Source organism: Branchiostoma floridae, unplaced genomic scaffold, assembly GCF_000003815.2.
Source record: "Branchiostoma floridae strain S238N-H82 unplaced genomic scaffold, Bfl_VNyyK Sc7u5tJ_1501, whole genome shotgun sequence".
Classification (NCBI taxonomy): domain Eukaryota; kingdom Metazoa; phylum Chordata; class Leptocardii; order Amphioxiformes; family Branchiostomatidae; genus Branchiostoma; species Branchiostoma floridae.
In genome coordinates, this window is record NW_023365734.1 from 59,936 (window position 1) to 77,890 (window position 17,955).

At 43.6% G+C, this 17,955-nt stretch overlaps 1 protein-coding gene across 11 annotated transcripts in view; it reads right to left on the bottom strand.

Annotated features, from left to right (window-relative positions):
• Positions 1-13,728, bottom strand: part of LOC118407950 (spermatogenesis-associated serine-rich protein 2-like) — a 48,252-nt gene extending 34,524 nt beyond the window's left edge. For 8 of the 11 annotated variants that reach the window (XM_035808528.1, XM_035808529.1, XM_035808525.1 and 5 more), the window contains exon 1: positions 5,506-5,682. In XM_035808528.1, coding sequence (XP_035664421.1) covers positions 5,506-5,608 — 103 coding nt within the window. In that variant the 5' untranslated portion in view covers positions 5,609-5,682. Of the gene's footprint in view, positions 1-4,857; positions 5,425-5,505; positions 5,683-13,085 lie in introns of those variants that run through there. The other 3 variants (XM_035808534.1, XM_035808532.1, XM_035808533.1) reach the window with 3 other exon arrangements.
• Positions 13,729-17,955: the final 4,227 nt, after the last annotated feature.

The window sequence follows — 17,955 nt, forward strand, 5'->3', positions numbered from 1 at the left end:
GCTTTATGATTAATAATGGGAATTTTGTAATTGTGACATGTGTACGTTAGTCAATGATGAACAACACCATGCATGAATTATGTTAATGTGTTAGTCAATTGCATGAAATTTACGAAAGCTCTAAATTTTCATGGAGGTATGAGGTCGCCGAACTCTAGTTCATTCATCTTTTAGTCTAAAGCACCTGTATCTAGCTACACTGCAAGATATGCAGTATATCCTAACTCCTTATCAAATACCCATTGCTTACGGCTGCCTCAAAAGTAAGAATTTTTATAGATACATGTTCAAGTCTTTTTAATATTTTTCTGAAAAGTTCCTTTCCAGCAAAGTCATTCAAGATGAGATATACCCTGGTATCCAGAGAACAGCGCTCGCGGCTACGGTTCTTTCCCAGGCCGCTAGCAACATAGCCCCGTAAACCGACTTTAGCCGGCCCGGGGAGATACACCTACTGCGTGAAGGTGTAAACTCCCTTAGCCGGCTAAGTTGTGCTCTGATATCCAGGGTATATGAGATACTGTCAGCCTTCACAGTTTGCCTGCCCCTAAACCATTAGACTGAACCATTTAAGGGCTGCAGGCTAGGACTTTCCATGATCCCAAGTTGTCCTGGTTGACTTCACTTCTATTCAGCGATTATTGCCACCTCATAATTAGAAGATGTCAGAATATTATTACATGACAGTTGATATGACTTCCATCCAGTCAAGTATTGGATACAGCATGCCCTACCATCCTACCTCATACTATAGTGCAATACTGAGGCCTAGAAAATACAAGAAAAAAGATAATTCCTAGAATCCTACCTACCGACCCTTACTTTTTCAGGACTGAAACAGGAAACACAATTTGTTTTCCTAGGCCTGACTAGTCCCTACCATCTAGATATCTTTTTCCTCTCCTGTCTTTCCTCCTCCTGGTACAGTACTGGTCAGTCCCCACCTCCCTAAATGACATCATTCCCCATGGACTACAATACTGGTCGGTCCCCTCCTCCCCAGATGTCTTCCCTCCCTTTGGTACACTACTGGTCAGTCCCCACCTCCCCATATATCTTTCCTCTCCCTGGTACAGTACTGGCCAGTCCCCAACTCCCAAGAAATCTTCCCTCCCCCTGGTACACCACTGATTAGTCCCCACCACCCTAAATGACATCGTTCCCCGGCCCCATAGACTACAACACTGGTCGGTCCTGCCTCCCCAGATGTCTTCCCTCACTCTGGTGCACTACTGATCAGTCCCTGACTTTTGCCCCCTGGTGCACTACTGGTCAGTCCCTACCTCCCCAGATGTCTTCCCTCCCCCTTGGTACACTACTGGTCAGTCCCTGACTTATCTCCCCCCTGGTGCACTACTGGTCAGTCCCTACCTCCCCTGATATCTTCCCTCACCCTGGTGCACTACTGATCAGTCCCCAACTCCAAATAAATCTTCCCTCCCCTGGAGCAGTACTGGTCAGTCCTTGCTTCCCAGATGTCTTCCCTCCCCATGGCACACTACTGGTCAGTCCCTGACTTACATCCCCCCTGGTGTACTACTGGTCAGTCCCCACCTCCCCAGATGTCTTCCCTCCCCCTGGTGCACTACTGGTCAGTCCCCTCCTCCCTAGATGTCTTCCCTCCCCATGGCGCACTACTGGTCAGTCCCTGACTTAAATCCCCCCTGGTGCACTACTGGTCAGTCCCTACCGCCCAATATGTCTTCCCTCCACCTGGTGCACAACTGGTCAGTCCCTACCTCCCCAGATGTCTTTCCTCCCCCTGGTGCACTACTGGTCAGTCCCTGACTTATCTCCCCCCTGGTGCACTACTGGTCAGTCCCTACCTCCCAGCTGTCTTCCCTCCCCCTGGTGCTCTACTGTACAGTCCCCACCTCCCAGATGTCTTCCCTCCCCTGGCTTGTCTCAGCCTCTACTGAAGACTACTCTGACAGCTTCTCAAGACTTCGGAACCACTGATGTCACAGAGACGTCTTCAAGAACAAAAACACATCAGAAACAACTCCTCATCACATCGTCAAACCTTGAAACACTGACTCCATCACAAGTCCATCAAAAAGAAGTCACACAGTTACACTTCGAAAACGAAGTACAAGACAGTGAAAATGATTGGGAAACAAAAGCAAGAAAAGTGCGAAAGGCGAAGGCTTTGATGTGCTACTGTGATACAAAACAAAATCTAAAACTGACAACCTGTCCACTTCAGTTCAACCAAGGAGGTTTGACCCATATCAGAGCCCAAAGCAACATCATGCTATATAGCTGTAAACAAAAACACGCCCGGGGCCCCTTGTTCAATACCTAGATGCATGCGCGCATGCTTCTTACACAATCAAGCCAACTTCAAGTTAGTCACTGCCAACATGTTACGACAAGATGGTTTAGATAAGGATACATGTACAATATCTAATTACTTGTGCCTTAACAAAAGAAGACCAAACTTACAGGGTACCCAGGACATGGAGCTATTTGTTGTCCACTGTTGTGTCCTCACTTTTGTGTAATACATTATAGTATAGACAAGTGGTCCTGTATACAGCTCTGTGTACTATGTTTACACCCAGGCCACAATATTTGCCTTGTCAGCAGTGTGGCTGGTGTTTTTGTGACTCTGGACATCTCCTGCTTATATGGGGGGATACTCACAAAGCCATGGATGGAAAACAGCTGATTTGGAGGCAAAACTTGGCAATAACATCAAGTTTCATCACCCTAGCACCAGTATTTCATGACACGACTGATACCTGATATATTTCAGAGGAGTAAACAATAAGGGTAGCATCAATAAACAGCAAGACTCCTCTACAACATCTGTATATCTGCAACATTCATGCCAGTGACGACAAGGTTGCAAGAAAAGTGGAAAGGCAAGGGAATGGATCCTTTTCTTCAGATATATTTCTTACAAAGTTCCAATTAGATTCAATACATCTCCAACTGCAGTAGGCAAAGGTGCTTCTTTTGTTACCAAACCACCACATTAAAACTCCAGTCTCTCTTTTCTTTTTTGGTCTCTCCTTCTTTTACACATCACAAAACAAGGTAAACTCTTAACTCTAAGTGGAGCTTTGAAACATATTTCTGATGGAAACTCTGCCTCACTACTCTCGACAATGGAGCAAAGTTCATCGTAATGTACACAAAAACTGCAGCCAGGCACAGCCAGCAACTGGACAAGTCAACAATCTGACTGTATGTGTGTATACACTGTTGACAGGGGAGAAACTTACATGTTTGTGTTTACCACATAAATCTTAGTGTCATTAGATAACATGCTGTAATATCTGACAAGACAAGGCTGAACCGAACAGTGCCCTGGTAGGGTGACAGAACATTTTCAATACTGTAAGAAGAGTTGAAAGAAACGTTCAGGTGCTCATCACAAAGTAACACATACTTTTAAGTTTTTGTACACTGCATAATGCGTACATTATTGTATTTGGTGACTACTACGTGGAGAAAAAAAAATGCGAAACCGTGAGCAGCATATACTATTTCATCAGCCATCTACTACAACATTTCTTGAGAATTATAGTATTAGGGTTAAATCTATAACCTTGTATGTATAATTATGCCATACTTCTTTCATAGAGTCAAAACTGAATGAAGAAGAAAAAATACAGTAAAAACATGGTCTTTTCTTGCATCTCTCTCCAATCTCTATAATGTAGTTCAAGACATTGATAACTTAGAAGAAATAACTAAAATGCAATTTTTTAAAAAGATAATGCAAGGCTCCAGTTCCCTTATAGTAGTTCCCTTAAGACCTGGTCTAAATACAAAACCAGTATTGCTTTGGAAACAGATTCCCGAGATCCTGGATCAAACCAACCCGGTTCCAGTCCGAACAGGATTGAAACCAGTCTGTCCCATTGACATTACAGGGAGGGGCAGGTTACAACTGGTTGTGCAATCACCGACCACATCCTCAGGGCATAATGGCTGACCCCGTACCAACATGCAACAGTTACACACACAAACCTGCAATTATAGATCTATGTACACATGTCCTGCTCATGTCAGGCACTGGAAATGGATGCTGTTTGTAATGAAAAGTGAAAATGAACTCATGAAGTTCAACTGCTGTCGATGCAACACTGATCATATAGTTGGGACTTGTATTGTAACCCACACACCCTTCACTACAATCACATTTTTTTCTCAACAACACATGCAGTACAATATATATCTAGAAAAAAAATCAATAAATATCTATCTTCATAATCAACAAAATATATCACAAACATGTAACTACAATACTCAATGTCACAGGGTCTTTTAACATCAATAACAAGATTCTGGTCACCATAAAATTTTCCCTGATGTACTAGTATGTGTACTGTGGTTGATAAATAAATAAATAGATTATCTTGGCCTGCTAAATCTCTAAGGAATTACAGAAATAGGTGACAGAAGAAAAATACATAGTAAACAGATAAAACTGCATCCTAAAGATTTATCTATGATCTGAATGAATTAAAGTGAACAGTCCCCACATAGACAACAATCCTTGACATTAGGTACCTGTTGTATAATTTATGACAGTCCTAACTAGATCGCTCTGAAAATCAAATTTCTGCTGTTGTGTAAGGTTTATCTGCTGAGATCAGAAGCCAGCCTGTGCCTGTGTGAGGCCACCAGGACACACTACACAGAAATCGATCTTTTCCACCCATGCTGGCCAGAATTGCTGCAAAATTACTGCAAAATGAGGTAAAGTATCAAGTTCTGACACAAGATATTTTACACAAACGTGCAGGCCCAACTTGTCAGCCCTTGGGAGGACCGAAACTTTCACACACAACGTAATAAAACATTCTAGCTTTCCTCATTTCAGCAAATAGAACTGGATCTTACCGCCTTGGTGTTCTTTACACAGTTTTAAAGTGCTGAAGTCAAAAGTCACCAGCTTTTGTTGTGGTGGTTTCAGTGGGTGGGGTGACACGCCAAAATACACACAACCTCTCAAAACTTACATAAAAACTGAAATCTATACACAACCCACTTCTAGCCTCTCTAACGGGCATCAAACTTCAGAAAAGTCTTCCTAAGGAATGCTGCGACACTCGGCTAAACATGAATCGTGTGATTATGAAAATTCCGGTCGGACGATTTTTGACAGTCGATGTTTGCAGACCGCCAAAGTCGCACGCATGGGTTTAATTAGCGGTGGGGAGGGGGGCGGTCAGCGAGCAACTTAAACCGCCCGTAACTCTTACACCGTAAGGTTCTGAATAAAACTATTACAGCTCTGTTTGGAGAGGAAGATCAGCGGTACGTGACCAAAATTTGGCGTTTGTACCGACACGGAAAGCCGGAAGCCGACGGTTGGACTCTCGGCATTCGATGTTTGTTAAATGTCGCTTGTCAAAGGCGGCCTGAGCCGACCCCAACTCAAGCCGCTATTTAGAGCTGCAATTCTCCTTTAAATACCGGATTATGAGGAAAACCCTTCGAATGGCAGCCTCCCTGTACCCTAGCATGTACGAATTTTACCAAACCTACCTCGGTTGTGGTGTTTTCGTGCCATTTTCGTCCGATTTTTGTCGTCTGTCGACCACCCGGAAACCAGAAAACAGCTTGACAGCAGGGGAGTTTCAGTACGCATGCCCGAAGGAGGGAGCGAACTTTGGAATTTGCTCGAAAACTTTTAAATTCTTCGAAAATTCAACATCACGTGATCACTAAATTTGTAAAATAAGAAAGTCTATCTCATCCACGCCGATGGCTTATAAATAGAATTTAATTTTGAAATGCAATTTTCATTCAAACTGCGGTCCTACGAGAGACATCTAGCGGATAAGAGTATGACTGCATGTACGTCATCGCGTGTCTATGGGAATTCCTGTCCCACGAGACACGTTCACCCCCCATTTAGTCCCAAAAACCTGCATTATGCAAGCTTACAAAAGCCAAACGACGACTGGGCCCTACAACAGCAACCTTTCGTGACGTGAGGGTGCAGATGACAAGGAAAAGGGAAAAGAAGATCGGGGCATTGCATAAGTCAACAAACGCTGAACACTTTGATGCATCGTTGACAGTACTCAATTCAACCCAGATCAATTGTGCCTCCTCGGGTAGATAATGACGGTCAATTTCCAACAAATCCAGTGGGACGTACAAGAATTTGTGGGATGTTGGATAGACCTCTCCAGCTCTCTCAATGATTTCTCCAAGGAGGTTAAAGAAAGAATTTTTTAACCTCCTTGATTTAATTGTCAGTGATCATTTGTTTTCACAGTTTCCGAAACTGTGAAAACCAGTCATTGATAGAGAGACAACAAATTAAAAATACAAGTTTTATTGCAGACTCGTGTGTAGTGCATTATGTACAGTTGAAGTAAGTACTAGTATGCGCAAGGGCTGCAATAAAGGGTTGCGTTTTCCCAAACCGCATCTGATTATCGAGGAAGCAATCTCTTCCATCTTTCAACGCCGGAAGTCCTTCAGAAAAGAATAACAGCCAACGCTATCATTAGCCAAGTGTTTATTTATGATCTACATAATGTTTGCTGTTTTTGTATTAGTGTCACAGTTGGAGAGCCCCCTCCGAGATTCGAGTTTGTACACCGCGGGGGAAGTCTGTACTCTCCAAGCAGAGGTTAGGCTCCAGCTGTTTTTTAACGTTTTTTTTTTTAGTCGTTTTTATAGGGGTTTCAATTTTCTTTTATATCTTGCTGTGTCAAAACCTAACTTTGGCTGGCGTACTTTAAGAGAAATGACAAAATAGAAAGCCCGATAAAAACGACTAAAAGAACGTTAAAAAAACAGCCGGAGCTTAACCTCTGCTTGGAGAGTAGGAAGTCAGTATAACACAAACTCTGCTGTCCAAGGGCTGTATATGGCGCGTGTTTGGGAGGCAGCTGGAAAAAAAATCGTGGCTGCTACTATTCCGTCGGCCGTAAACCTCTGCTTGGAGAATGTCGGGCATGAGTTTGAAAATGAAGATTTGCTATATTCAAGGACATTATATTTCTATATATGGAATTCTTGCTATATCTATCCATTTCATCATCATATCGTTCCGTGCCAATACTGCAGCCAGGCCACGGCCTCCTCGTTAGCTACTTTCTAGTAGGTCCTGGTTGGAGATGATGGGGAATACGCAGTCCTTTTAATGATATCCATTTAATGATGCGTGAACGTTTGTGCCGTCGCCAAGGCCACGCCTTTGCATTGGGTTATGTCAGATAAAATATCATAATCGGCTATGTCATTAGGCATACAACATTACTAGTATTGTTTCCAGACAGCTGGAGACATTCTGTAAGTGAGTTTCTATGTGTTTGACATTTCAGTGTAGGCCCCCATCAGGCCTTTCTAAGGGGTTATGGATATGAACTCGGCAAATGGAGAGTACCACTGTTCATACTCATAGTCAAGTTCCGTAAGTTTGCACCAGGTCGTTTGTATAACATCAGCCTGTGTAGGGAAGCGGGCTCGCGACCGATCGTTCTGTAAACACTTTCACGGCTCTTTTGTCTGTTTTGTTTTCTAAACTATCAGGATCAACCTGACATATCTCCGGGCGCACGTCAGAGGTAAGCACCTTTGCACCTCCGTGTTTCACGTGTGTACGGGTTTGTAGTACGTGCGAAACTGTACATAAACGTTTACCTGTTGTGTACTTATGTTACTCTCCAAGCAGAGGTTACGCTCCAGATGTTTTTTGACGTTTTTTTTATGCGTTTCCATCGGGCTTTCTATTTTGTACCGTTTTCTTGATGTATCGCGGCCACCAGCAGGAGCCTAACCTCTGCTTTGTCACCTTTCTGGTGCACTGTATTTCCTTTATCTTTCCTTCTTTCATTCTCTCTGCCTTACTTAAAAATTTCGCTGTTCACTTGCGGGCGGCTGAATCTTTCCGGTATCAAAAATGCATATCATCGGGGTTTCAGCTACGTGGCCAGGGAGCAACACCATTACGTCATCGCAGATAACCGTTGAACCCCCAAAGCGCTATAAATGCCTGGTAATACCCGGTAAATAATCCCATAATCTTAGTACTAATAGTTCTGTTAGTACTGTATAACCCTGGTCCGCTGACATTTCGCGCCATTGACGTAGCGCGGACCGGGACACGTCACGAAGCTGCATTGACGGTCAGGGGGGCGTGTCTGCGGGTTAGGGTTGGCACAATGGCTGATCAGGCAGGTAAACACGCGAGAGTACGTAGTCTCTACCAGACTCCCGCTTGGCTGAATAGTAATAGGGGGCTTTGGCCAAGTTAGGAATAAAAGTCAAGTAGGAGTTAATTGGCCTATATAGGAGTGAGCTGGCCGGTTGCAAAAGCCTGACTTAGATCCCATGGCAACTTATTGTTTTTGTCCCCATTTGGCCACATTCTTCTCTTTTATCATCCAGCTGACACGTCTGCCTGGAGACTAACGCATGTACACACACCTAGGAACAGGTAGGGCGGCCTTGACTGTCACTATTATCTCCAAACAGACCCTAAGTTACCTCCCTCATGACCTCAATGAAAAGCGGTCTGTAGGCCGATTTGAGCATTTCATGAATAATTAAAGTTCAAACAAACAAACCAGTGATGGCGTTGAACGAGCTCGAGACTACTCAGACTCTCTAATAAACTCACGACAACCCTGATGCAGAGTCCTAGTTTGTCAGCGAATTCATAGAGCTGTATTTCGATCCAGTAGAAAGCCCCTTCATAGGCGCCCTCGTGCCTCGCTGTACATCGGACGAGTTCAACACCAACAACAAAACCACCAAAATGTGTGTAATATAGACTTATAGACATATAAGACTCATTAGGACTTTAAATCTGTCAGACCCTTACCTCTTCCTTCGTGACCTCAATGAAAAGCGGCCTGCAGGCCGATTTTAGCTTTCGTGGATTAACACAGGTTCAAACAAACAAAATCAGACAAACAAAATCAGCTGAGATATCGGTGAAAACTCATAAAATGATACTTACTAGTTTCACTACGCTGTATGTAGGTCTAGTCGTATAAGACCTCTATAAGAAGGAATCTTTGGATACCTCGATACTTGGTGGACAAACCGAAGCGCCTGTAGACTGGTGTTGTCGTGGCGCCGTGTCTTGTTCTTTTCCGGACCGGGTACATCAGACAATAGACGGGGAGACACCTAGAAGTACCGGTCTCACTCAGAGGTAGTGTAACCACAAGCGTGTTTACGTGTACAAGTATCTACACGTATCTAAGACATTCGTTATTGCATAACGATGCCAAGTATGCAAGGAACCACCGCCTACACACCTCAAGATATCTATAACTCAGAGTCTTATTTTGACGCAAGAAAGACGGAGTTCGCCATTAAGGAAAACGATATGACGTATAAAGACATGTCAGGACTTCCACAAGAGAGCCAGAGTCATACACAAACAATGTCTGACAGCAATATACCGCCCCCTTTGCTTCCGCCAGTGTTGAACACCTTCAATGAGTATTGCATTACTGTGCAAGTATGTGTCATGTGAGGAACCGCTACTTACAAAGATGTATTTTCAAGTAGCACAAAGCAAAAGTAAAATTCCTTGCTGTTTCAGAAGCAGGGTATATCTTTATTGGAAGGGTTACTATAGCCCTTCCCCTTTATAACATGTTTGAGGCACTTCCTAGAACACGGGACTCACGTCTAGGTCACGTCTTCCAAAACACAGTGCAGCCCCAACGGCCAACCGAGCCCTTCCCAGGACTGAACCAACTAGTTGTCACAAAAAGCTCAACTGTGACTGAGGCTAGTCTCCAAGCAGACCCAACGGTGCCTTGGAAATAGTATCAAAGCTGGCAAGGGACTTAGTATATACTCCGGTGCCCGTTTGACTCCGGCCTTAGCCGGCTATCTCCCTTTGGCCGGCTACACTCCTTTGCCAGCTTTGATATATTATGATTGTAACATTATATCTTGTTTTAGCCCTTTTTGCTATGTTACTAAGGATGTTAAGTCTTATTCTATACACCTATTTTGTACTTTGTGTAATAGTTGTTGCCATACATTGTACCATGTACAAATGTCGTGCAATAAAGTTCTTCTTCTCTAAGGCACCGATGGGTCTGCTTGGAGACTAACTGAGGCTGCTACCAGTTGAACTACAGGGACAGACTATTTTGACACACATAATTTCGTCTCAAGAGACGCGTCGGCCTCAGCAAGACGCGAATCCGTGACTACAGGAAGCGCCGTTTACAGCATCTTACAAGGAAGTTACATGTGTAGGAGCAACATGACTTTGTTCAAGATTAAAACAACTTCCTGTGATCATCCTTCCCAAGTTCAAAGGGAAGAAGCGCAGTTCATCGGACAGGTCACTCGAGGTCATTGACACGCCCCACCGGCCGGTGTGTGTTTGTACCACGCACTGGCAGTGCGTAGAACAGGCGGAACGCATACCTGGACGTGAAGGTGGGCTGGGATAGCAAGCTTAAGGGACGGTTCATTATCTTTGCCAAGAAGGGTATGGTTTGGGGTACGTGTGTGTGTGTGTGTGTTTCTGTGAACAGCACAACTCGAGAAAATTGGATGTATTGTCTTGATAGTACGTTGTTAGGTCTTGAAACCACAATATGATTAGATTTTGGGTCCCCGCAGCGGCTTGTTATAGTTCTGCAGCGTAACTGTCATTTTCGTTTTTAATCTTTAATCTGAAGATTGTGCGGTCACCAAATTACAGTTGTATATAGCTCTTGTGCACGGGAAGAAGTGACACCAATTTTGAGCCCCCTAGCGGCTTGTTCCAGGTGTACATGTCAACGTTTGGGCAGGGGACGGTTCATCACAGGTTATATAACCAGATTTGCGTGTTAGGGGAGATTCACTTTAGTACCTAGCAGGAGAAAGACAAACTCATCGACACTCTAATGTGATATAAAAGTTAGATTATTTGTTTTTCTTTGTTGAAAATTCTGTATTTTCTTACTTTAAAGATGGCCGTAATATGCCTTCTCGGTTACGCCACCTGTAAAAATTGATGGAACTGCAGCTGTGTTTTAAGTTTGGGTTCGAAAGTGTTTACGGTTCGCATATACTTAGTATGTGGGCGGTACACGTATTTGTAAGAAAAACGTGACAACGTGAATATGCATTGAAATATGAACAAGGGTAAATAGAAGGGGAAAGAGGGGAAAGAGAACAAAAAAGGGGAAAATTGACGAAAAAGGAGAAAAAAAGTTAAATCTTGTACTGATGCTTTCCTCGCATTTGTACCAATACCTCCCAAGTTGTGCTCGAACACAAGCATTTCGCGCAGCTATTTTCTCTGCTGATAGACAGACAGTGTTTTGAGTGGCGGCTTTGCAAGTTTGGCAGAAACAGATCGATTTGAGAACAATGCTTCAATATAGACCAACTCACCAACCAATCACAGACGGCCACATATCCTTATTATACAACAACAGAGTAGACTCTACCAGACACTTCAGTTTAAGCTATTGATCCTGTAGAATTCTGCCCTTTTGTACTTTTTTCAATTTCTTTTCTTTTCATTGGTTTTGAAAAATACAATTTACAACAAGGAAAATCATGGCACATACACAATACAGAGGCTCACACGAGAAAAACGTACCTCATGACGATTAGACTCATTTTTGTGACGTCACTACATGTGGATAATCTGTCCCACCAAGGAGCGCCCAATAGATGACTTAAAGCTTTTATACCTACCTACCTACCTACCTAGCTTTTATAGATGTTTTAAAAAATGACAAATTTCATTTCCCTGGGGACTCAAACCTAGATTCAGTTTCTAACCGAGTATCTATACGGAGCGTAATGGCATTGAGTTACCACAAACTTTGCAGACAACAGAACGGAGAAATCAAAGTAATACTCAAGAGTTTGAAGTATCGATCTTGTGATGATGTTTTCGAATTGGAAATGAAAAATTGCTGTATGTTTCTACTTCTAGTTTCCTTGGGGCCATAATCTAATGTCCTTGGGGTCATGTAGGCCCTGGAGCCGAGGATTTGGACTGTATTATAGGCCCATGAATCAGTCTGGCACCCAGGCTACAGTCACACATCCTTGAATAAGAGACATGTTTGTCACGGTGTTTTCTGTAAATAAATCGAAAGTTTCCCCCAGGCGTGCTCACCACTGGGGTGTAAACACACCGCTTCAAATGGACTCGGCATGTTTATATAAGCCGCGAATATCATTTGTCATAAAGTAAACCTAAACCGCGTCTTCCTAACGTCAAAACTACTGCCACCAAAAAACTAAGAACTTTTTTCTCGCTATCATATCATACATGTATGGTTAAGGACAAAACCCCATCCTTTAATACATAAATACTACCAGTTTAGGTGCACGTTATCGTTGTTTACTTTTGCTGGAGACTATGCAACTATGTATCCCAAGTTTTAGATTATCTATAAGATGTCCTGTCACTATATATACTACTAATGTTGTATATGTATGCCTGTACTAAGCCCAATAGGGCATGAAAGTACAATAAAGATTATCATGAATATACCAAGGCTCAAACAAATCAAACAAATCACTGTTGAAGGGTGATGTAGAGAGTTTTCTAACTGAGACCCGGTAGAATTCGACATCTATCAGACCAGAGATCTATGACTTTTGGCTACCGAATATTTTTGCACCCAGCAATATCCTCCCACTCATCAGCTCTTGTTGCCATGACGACAGGTCGTTGCCATAGCGACCAATGACGTTCTAAGAGAAAGTGTGCCAGTTGCATGTTGCATCACATATGGCAATCCCAACGTAACGCTCAGAGGTTACTTTTACTGAGCAAACAACATCAGAGTCTAGATCAGAGAACGGAGGTAGCGACGGTAACATTTGACCCCAATCCTTTCGTGTTCAATGAAAAATAATGCATCCATGGATTCGATTCGATGCACATATTTAAATAAAGCGTTCGAGAAATTTTCTGGGAATGATATATTGATAATTTTGTTTATATTTTGTATCAATTCACATCGTACATCGTACTGAGAATACAAGATTTCGCAAACAAATTTCGTTAAGGCGTACACTTGAGGAACACGAGACGATCCCAACATAGCCGACATTGGTTTCGTTCCCATGGTTATTTCCTTAAAGAACTAAATTCAATGTTTCTTAGAACCCACCTGATGTGACGTCACACGGCTCCCCACAGACGGAAGACCACGTGACCACAAGGCTGTGCAGAAGTTCTATAAATTCCAACAGACTGCCCGGTTGCTATGGTAACCAGGATGACGGGAAATCCGACGCAAAACTCCGCGGGATTTAGAACTCGAGCTCGCGATGACACAGCTGCGAGGAAACGTGCGGTGGATGGAACAGGTTGTTGCTGTGACAATATCTGCTCCTCTCTCCAATACCCTACCCCGTACTCGCTGTAGTTTGCCAGTTAGTGAAAGTTGGCAGGCAAAAGACAAACCTCCGGCTCTTGCAGCTTACACAACAGGGCAAAAACAATATCCACGTACAGTATCCTCAATAATACCTGTTCTAACACGAAGTCGGAAAAATCATGTGGCTAGATCACGTATGGAAGTTGCCCCAAACCGCTGGCGTGAGTTTTTATGACTGGTAAGCTGGCAAGAACAATATCCGCAGTATCCTCAAAATAGCAACAGGGCAAACTAACAATTTCCACAGTGTCCTCAATTAGCGGCGCTTTGCCTATTGTAATGTTGTAACACGAAGTCGGGAAAATTCTGGACGCTAGATCACGTCCCAAGCCGCTGTAGTGAGTTTTACGAGTCGTAAGCTGGCAAAAACAATATCCGCAGAATCCTCAAATACTAGTAGCAACAGGGCAAAAGCAATATCCACAATATCCTCTACTAGTTAGCGGCGATTTAGCTGTTGTAACGCGAAGTCGGAAAATGCTGGTAACTAGATCACGCCTGGAAGTTGGCCCAAACCGAGTGGTAAGCTGGCAAAAACAATATCCGCAGGATCCTAAAATAGCAGCAGGGCAAAAAACAATATCCACAATGTCCTCAACTAGCGGCGCTTTACCTGTTTTGCTGTTATAACACGAATCTAGTAGCTAGATCACGTATGAAAGTTGCCCCAAACCACCAGGTTGTGAGTTTATACGATTGGTAAGCTGCGTCTGACACCCCCTCGCACGGACACAGGAAAAACAGCGGCGTACAAACCTGGAGCAAAGATCACTGCGACATAGTTGAAGCACCGTATAAAGTTGCACGGAAATGTCACTAAACGTCTTGCAGAGAAGTAACGTCTTGTACAAGGATCGACGTTTTCCCGGCCGTAAGAAAGAAGGAAGATGTTCCAGAAAACTCTGGAAGTCTGAAGTTTAACGTCGCGTTGTGAGACAGTCCGACGGTAGAAGTTTCCGGTTGGGTCCTGGTGTGGGAGGGGGCGGGGCGCTGACCTCTGCTCGCGTCAGGAGGCTTCGGCTCAAAGGTGAGCCGCACACCTTACAGGTGAGATCACACCTGTGCAGGTAAGGTGTACAGGTGAGCACAGGTAACGACAAGTTTCGGGAAGAATCTCTTGAGAGAGCTACGGGTGAGCTCCGCCCACTGTTGGATCAGGTGATACTCAAGACGTATTCTCCAGGTGGACAGGTGTGTCAAGGTGTGACCAGGTAAGGCAGGTGAAACAGGTGAGGTGTGTGCAGCAGGAGTACCCAGGAGTCCGGCCGGAGTTTCGCTGATCAGGCTGAAACTAAAACTCAACAAGTGACAAACAGCATACATAACGACCAGGGGCTCTAGTGGGGGTGAAGAGTATGCAGTAAAAATCTCCGCATATCAAAACACTTGCTGGATTTTTCTAATCTCTAAGCAGATCCTACGGTAGCATGAGATAGTATCAAAAGCTGCCAGAAGAGTGAAGCCGTCCGAGGAGTGTGTTTGGCCAGTGGCTGATGACTCCCTTTGGCCAGCTATACTCCTTAGCCAGCTTTGATACTATCTTCTGCCACTGGTAAATCTGCCTGGAGATTAGGACTTTTCCTTATATTTTCTGTCACGTAGATTCGCTCCCCCCAAAAAACTTACAGAATTGTATAAACGTACGTCTTTCTATAAGAAATACATGCCTAACTTCGTGATTGTCTCTCATATTGTTGTTGTTGATACCAAGTATCGAAGGCCTTGTAAACATCGTAGACTTGATGTGCATACCTTTTTAGTCGACCTTGTCCTTCAACACGACCTATTTACGAGAACCGGTGTCCCGATAACCCCCTCCCGACCCTCTGACCCGGACACGGCTGTCGGGCGGCGCCCAGGGCACTAAAAGCCAAACGATCGATGATGGAGGAGTTTGTACCTTTAAAAGTCCCCTACCATTGGTCAGCACCGGTCACATGGCTGATTAGCAATGATCGTGCGATAAACTGGTCAATAACCAGCCTTCCCTCATGACGTCACGATCAGACGGACGGACGAGGCGTGTTCTGATTGAGTGGAAAGCTGTTGATGTTTCGCTCACGTCCGTAAACTATTTCTATCTCTGTCGTCTGCACGTAAAAGAGCGGGAAAAACGCTAATTCCAAAGACATCGTTTATACTATTGAAGAAGTTATAAGTTTGCTATATGTCAATGCCTATCCAAAGTCCATAACGAAAACCCACAGCTTGGTTTTAAAAAGGCACGTGCCTTTGGTCATGAAAGGCAGAAAAGGTAGGGAAATAAATTCATTCTGCAACAACTTTTGCATCAACAATAACTGTTAGTTTTCCCAGGGAGCTAACTGTAATATATATCAACAAAGAAATTTTGGCTGTTTCAAGTCAGCTGTGTTCGGAAATTGGTTTTGAATCCGTCGCACGTTGCCCCTGGCAACGAGTCATGAGAATAATGAGTTACGAGGGGCGTGCAATAAGTAATGGTCCTGACCCACTTCCAGTTGTCTGATCTAAATGAAATTTTGTATGTGTAATAATTCATATCTCTATGGGTTATGTTGCAAAAGACAGCTCTGAACTAATTGTGGTTTCTGATTTACTGGTGTTTGAACTTAGTCAGGTGCAAAATGGACCAGGTGTGAAATGGAACCAGTTGAGTGTCGCGCAGTGATCCGGTTTTTGTATTTGAAAGGACGCACACCAAAGAAGACTTTTGATGAAATAAATGAAACTTATGGTGATGATGCCCCATCATATGACCTTGTAAAACGCTGGCATCCTGAATTCAAACGTGGCTGGAAGTCTGTGGAAACAGCTCCCAGACCTGGTCGTCCCTCTTGTGCCATTGATGAGGCATCAGTTGGAGGACCAACCTGGGGTGTCCTACAAAATCGGTGTCCAGAGCTGCATCAAACGATGGGAGAAATGCATAACTCTGGGTGATTCCTATGAAGAGAAAGACTAATAACAGTGCCAAGTTTCATTAATCTCCTGCTATGGGAAATGGGTCAGGACCATTACTAATTGCACGCCCCTCGTAAAGATTCTAAAGGTGTGCCCATAGAACAACAGACCAAGCAGAAAGAAGGGGATTTGCCCGAAGTAAATTCGGGGTTTGAAAGATTGATTTTCTCGAATGGCTTTTCCCAGGGTGCTGAGAAAAGCCATTTGAATCTCCGTACAGTTACAGCAGAACGAGCACGAAAATGGGCAAATATATACAAAGGACTGCTTCGTTATGTAGAGAGAATACCGAAACTAATGATTAGCCTACTCCATTGTAACACCATGTCAAAGAATTATGTTAGCCCTTATTGTTGTGTCTGTACCTCAATTTTGTACTTTGTGAAATAGTTGTTGCCATGCATTGTAACGTGCACAATTGTCGTGCAATAAAGTTCTATCTATGAGTTGCTGTCAGGTTACTGTGGTCTCCGAAAGAAACATAGCCTCTATCAGCGACGTTATTTTTGGGTCAGCTAACTCCTCTGTTGTGTTCTATTTGGCCAATTTCTACCATTTTCCAGCGACACGTGGAGCCTGGTAGAGGCTATGAAAGTGAACAGGTACCCCCCACCCCCGCGCCACCTGTTACAACGGATCGAACTCCGGGATGACGTACCCGTGACGTCATCAGCACGATCTATAAACATCCCGCTCACTTCTTGTAAACAATCCCAGCATTCTGCAGGCGTGGACAGTTTCACTCATGTAACAGCAATAAATGAATGTACTCAAAGACACAAGACATTGTGAAACTATAACCTATGATATGTCTCCCGTCACTTTTCGTCTTCTTTCTATCCTCCGACTTTCGTTCATTTCTAATTCGTTAATCATTCCTTTCACATTGCTAGTCTATTTCCATCTTTCTTTCTTTCTTTCTTTCTTTCTTTCTTTCTTTCTTTCTTTCTTTCTTTCTTTCTTTCTTTCTTTCTTTCTTTCTTTCTTTCTTTCTTTCTTTCTTTCTTTCTTTCTTTCTTTCTTTCTTCCTCCACACGTTCCTTCCTTCCTTCACTCCCATCTTCTGTCCTTTCTTCTGGTTCCCTTACTTTCTTTCTTCCTTCATTCCTTTCCTCTCCTTTACTTATCCCCTCCTCCTGCAGCGGAGCCAAAATGCATAAACCTAAACCTATATGAATCAGCAGTACTATAAGACTAGTGCAGCTCGCATACACAGACTGTTCGCATCTAGAGGTAAAAATTCAAACATATACTCATACGTAACTGTAGCGGTAGCGGTGGTTTTAAGTTAGTGGTATATAGCGCCATAGACTGTATTAAAAAAAACTATAAGGGAAAAATGTTCGTCGTGGTTTTAAGTTCGCGGTGAAGTGGCCACCGCGAAAACCGCGAATATAGAACCACCGGTACCGCGAACATTTCTGCGTTTACAGTATATCGGGTACTGAACTGCGTTCAGAGCGGGCTTGTGAAAAAACTGACGCAAGAAAACGACACTTTATTAGGCACAAATCATGCTGACTGAGAGAAAATCTCCACCAGATGTTACCCTTGTATAATCTGCCTACATCTGCCTACGCAAGCTCAATGTGACTGACTTCTGGCCTCCACCAGGCCTTCCTTACTCTCTAAGCAGAGGTTGAGTCGCGGAGATATA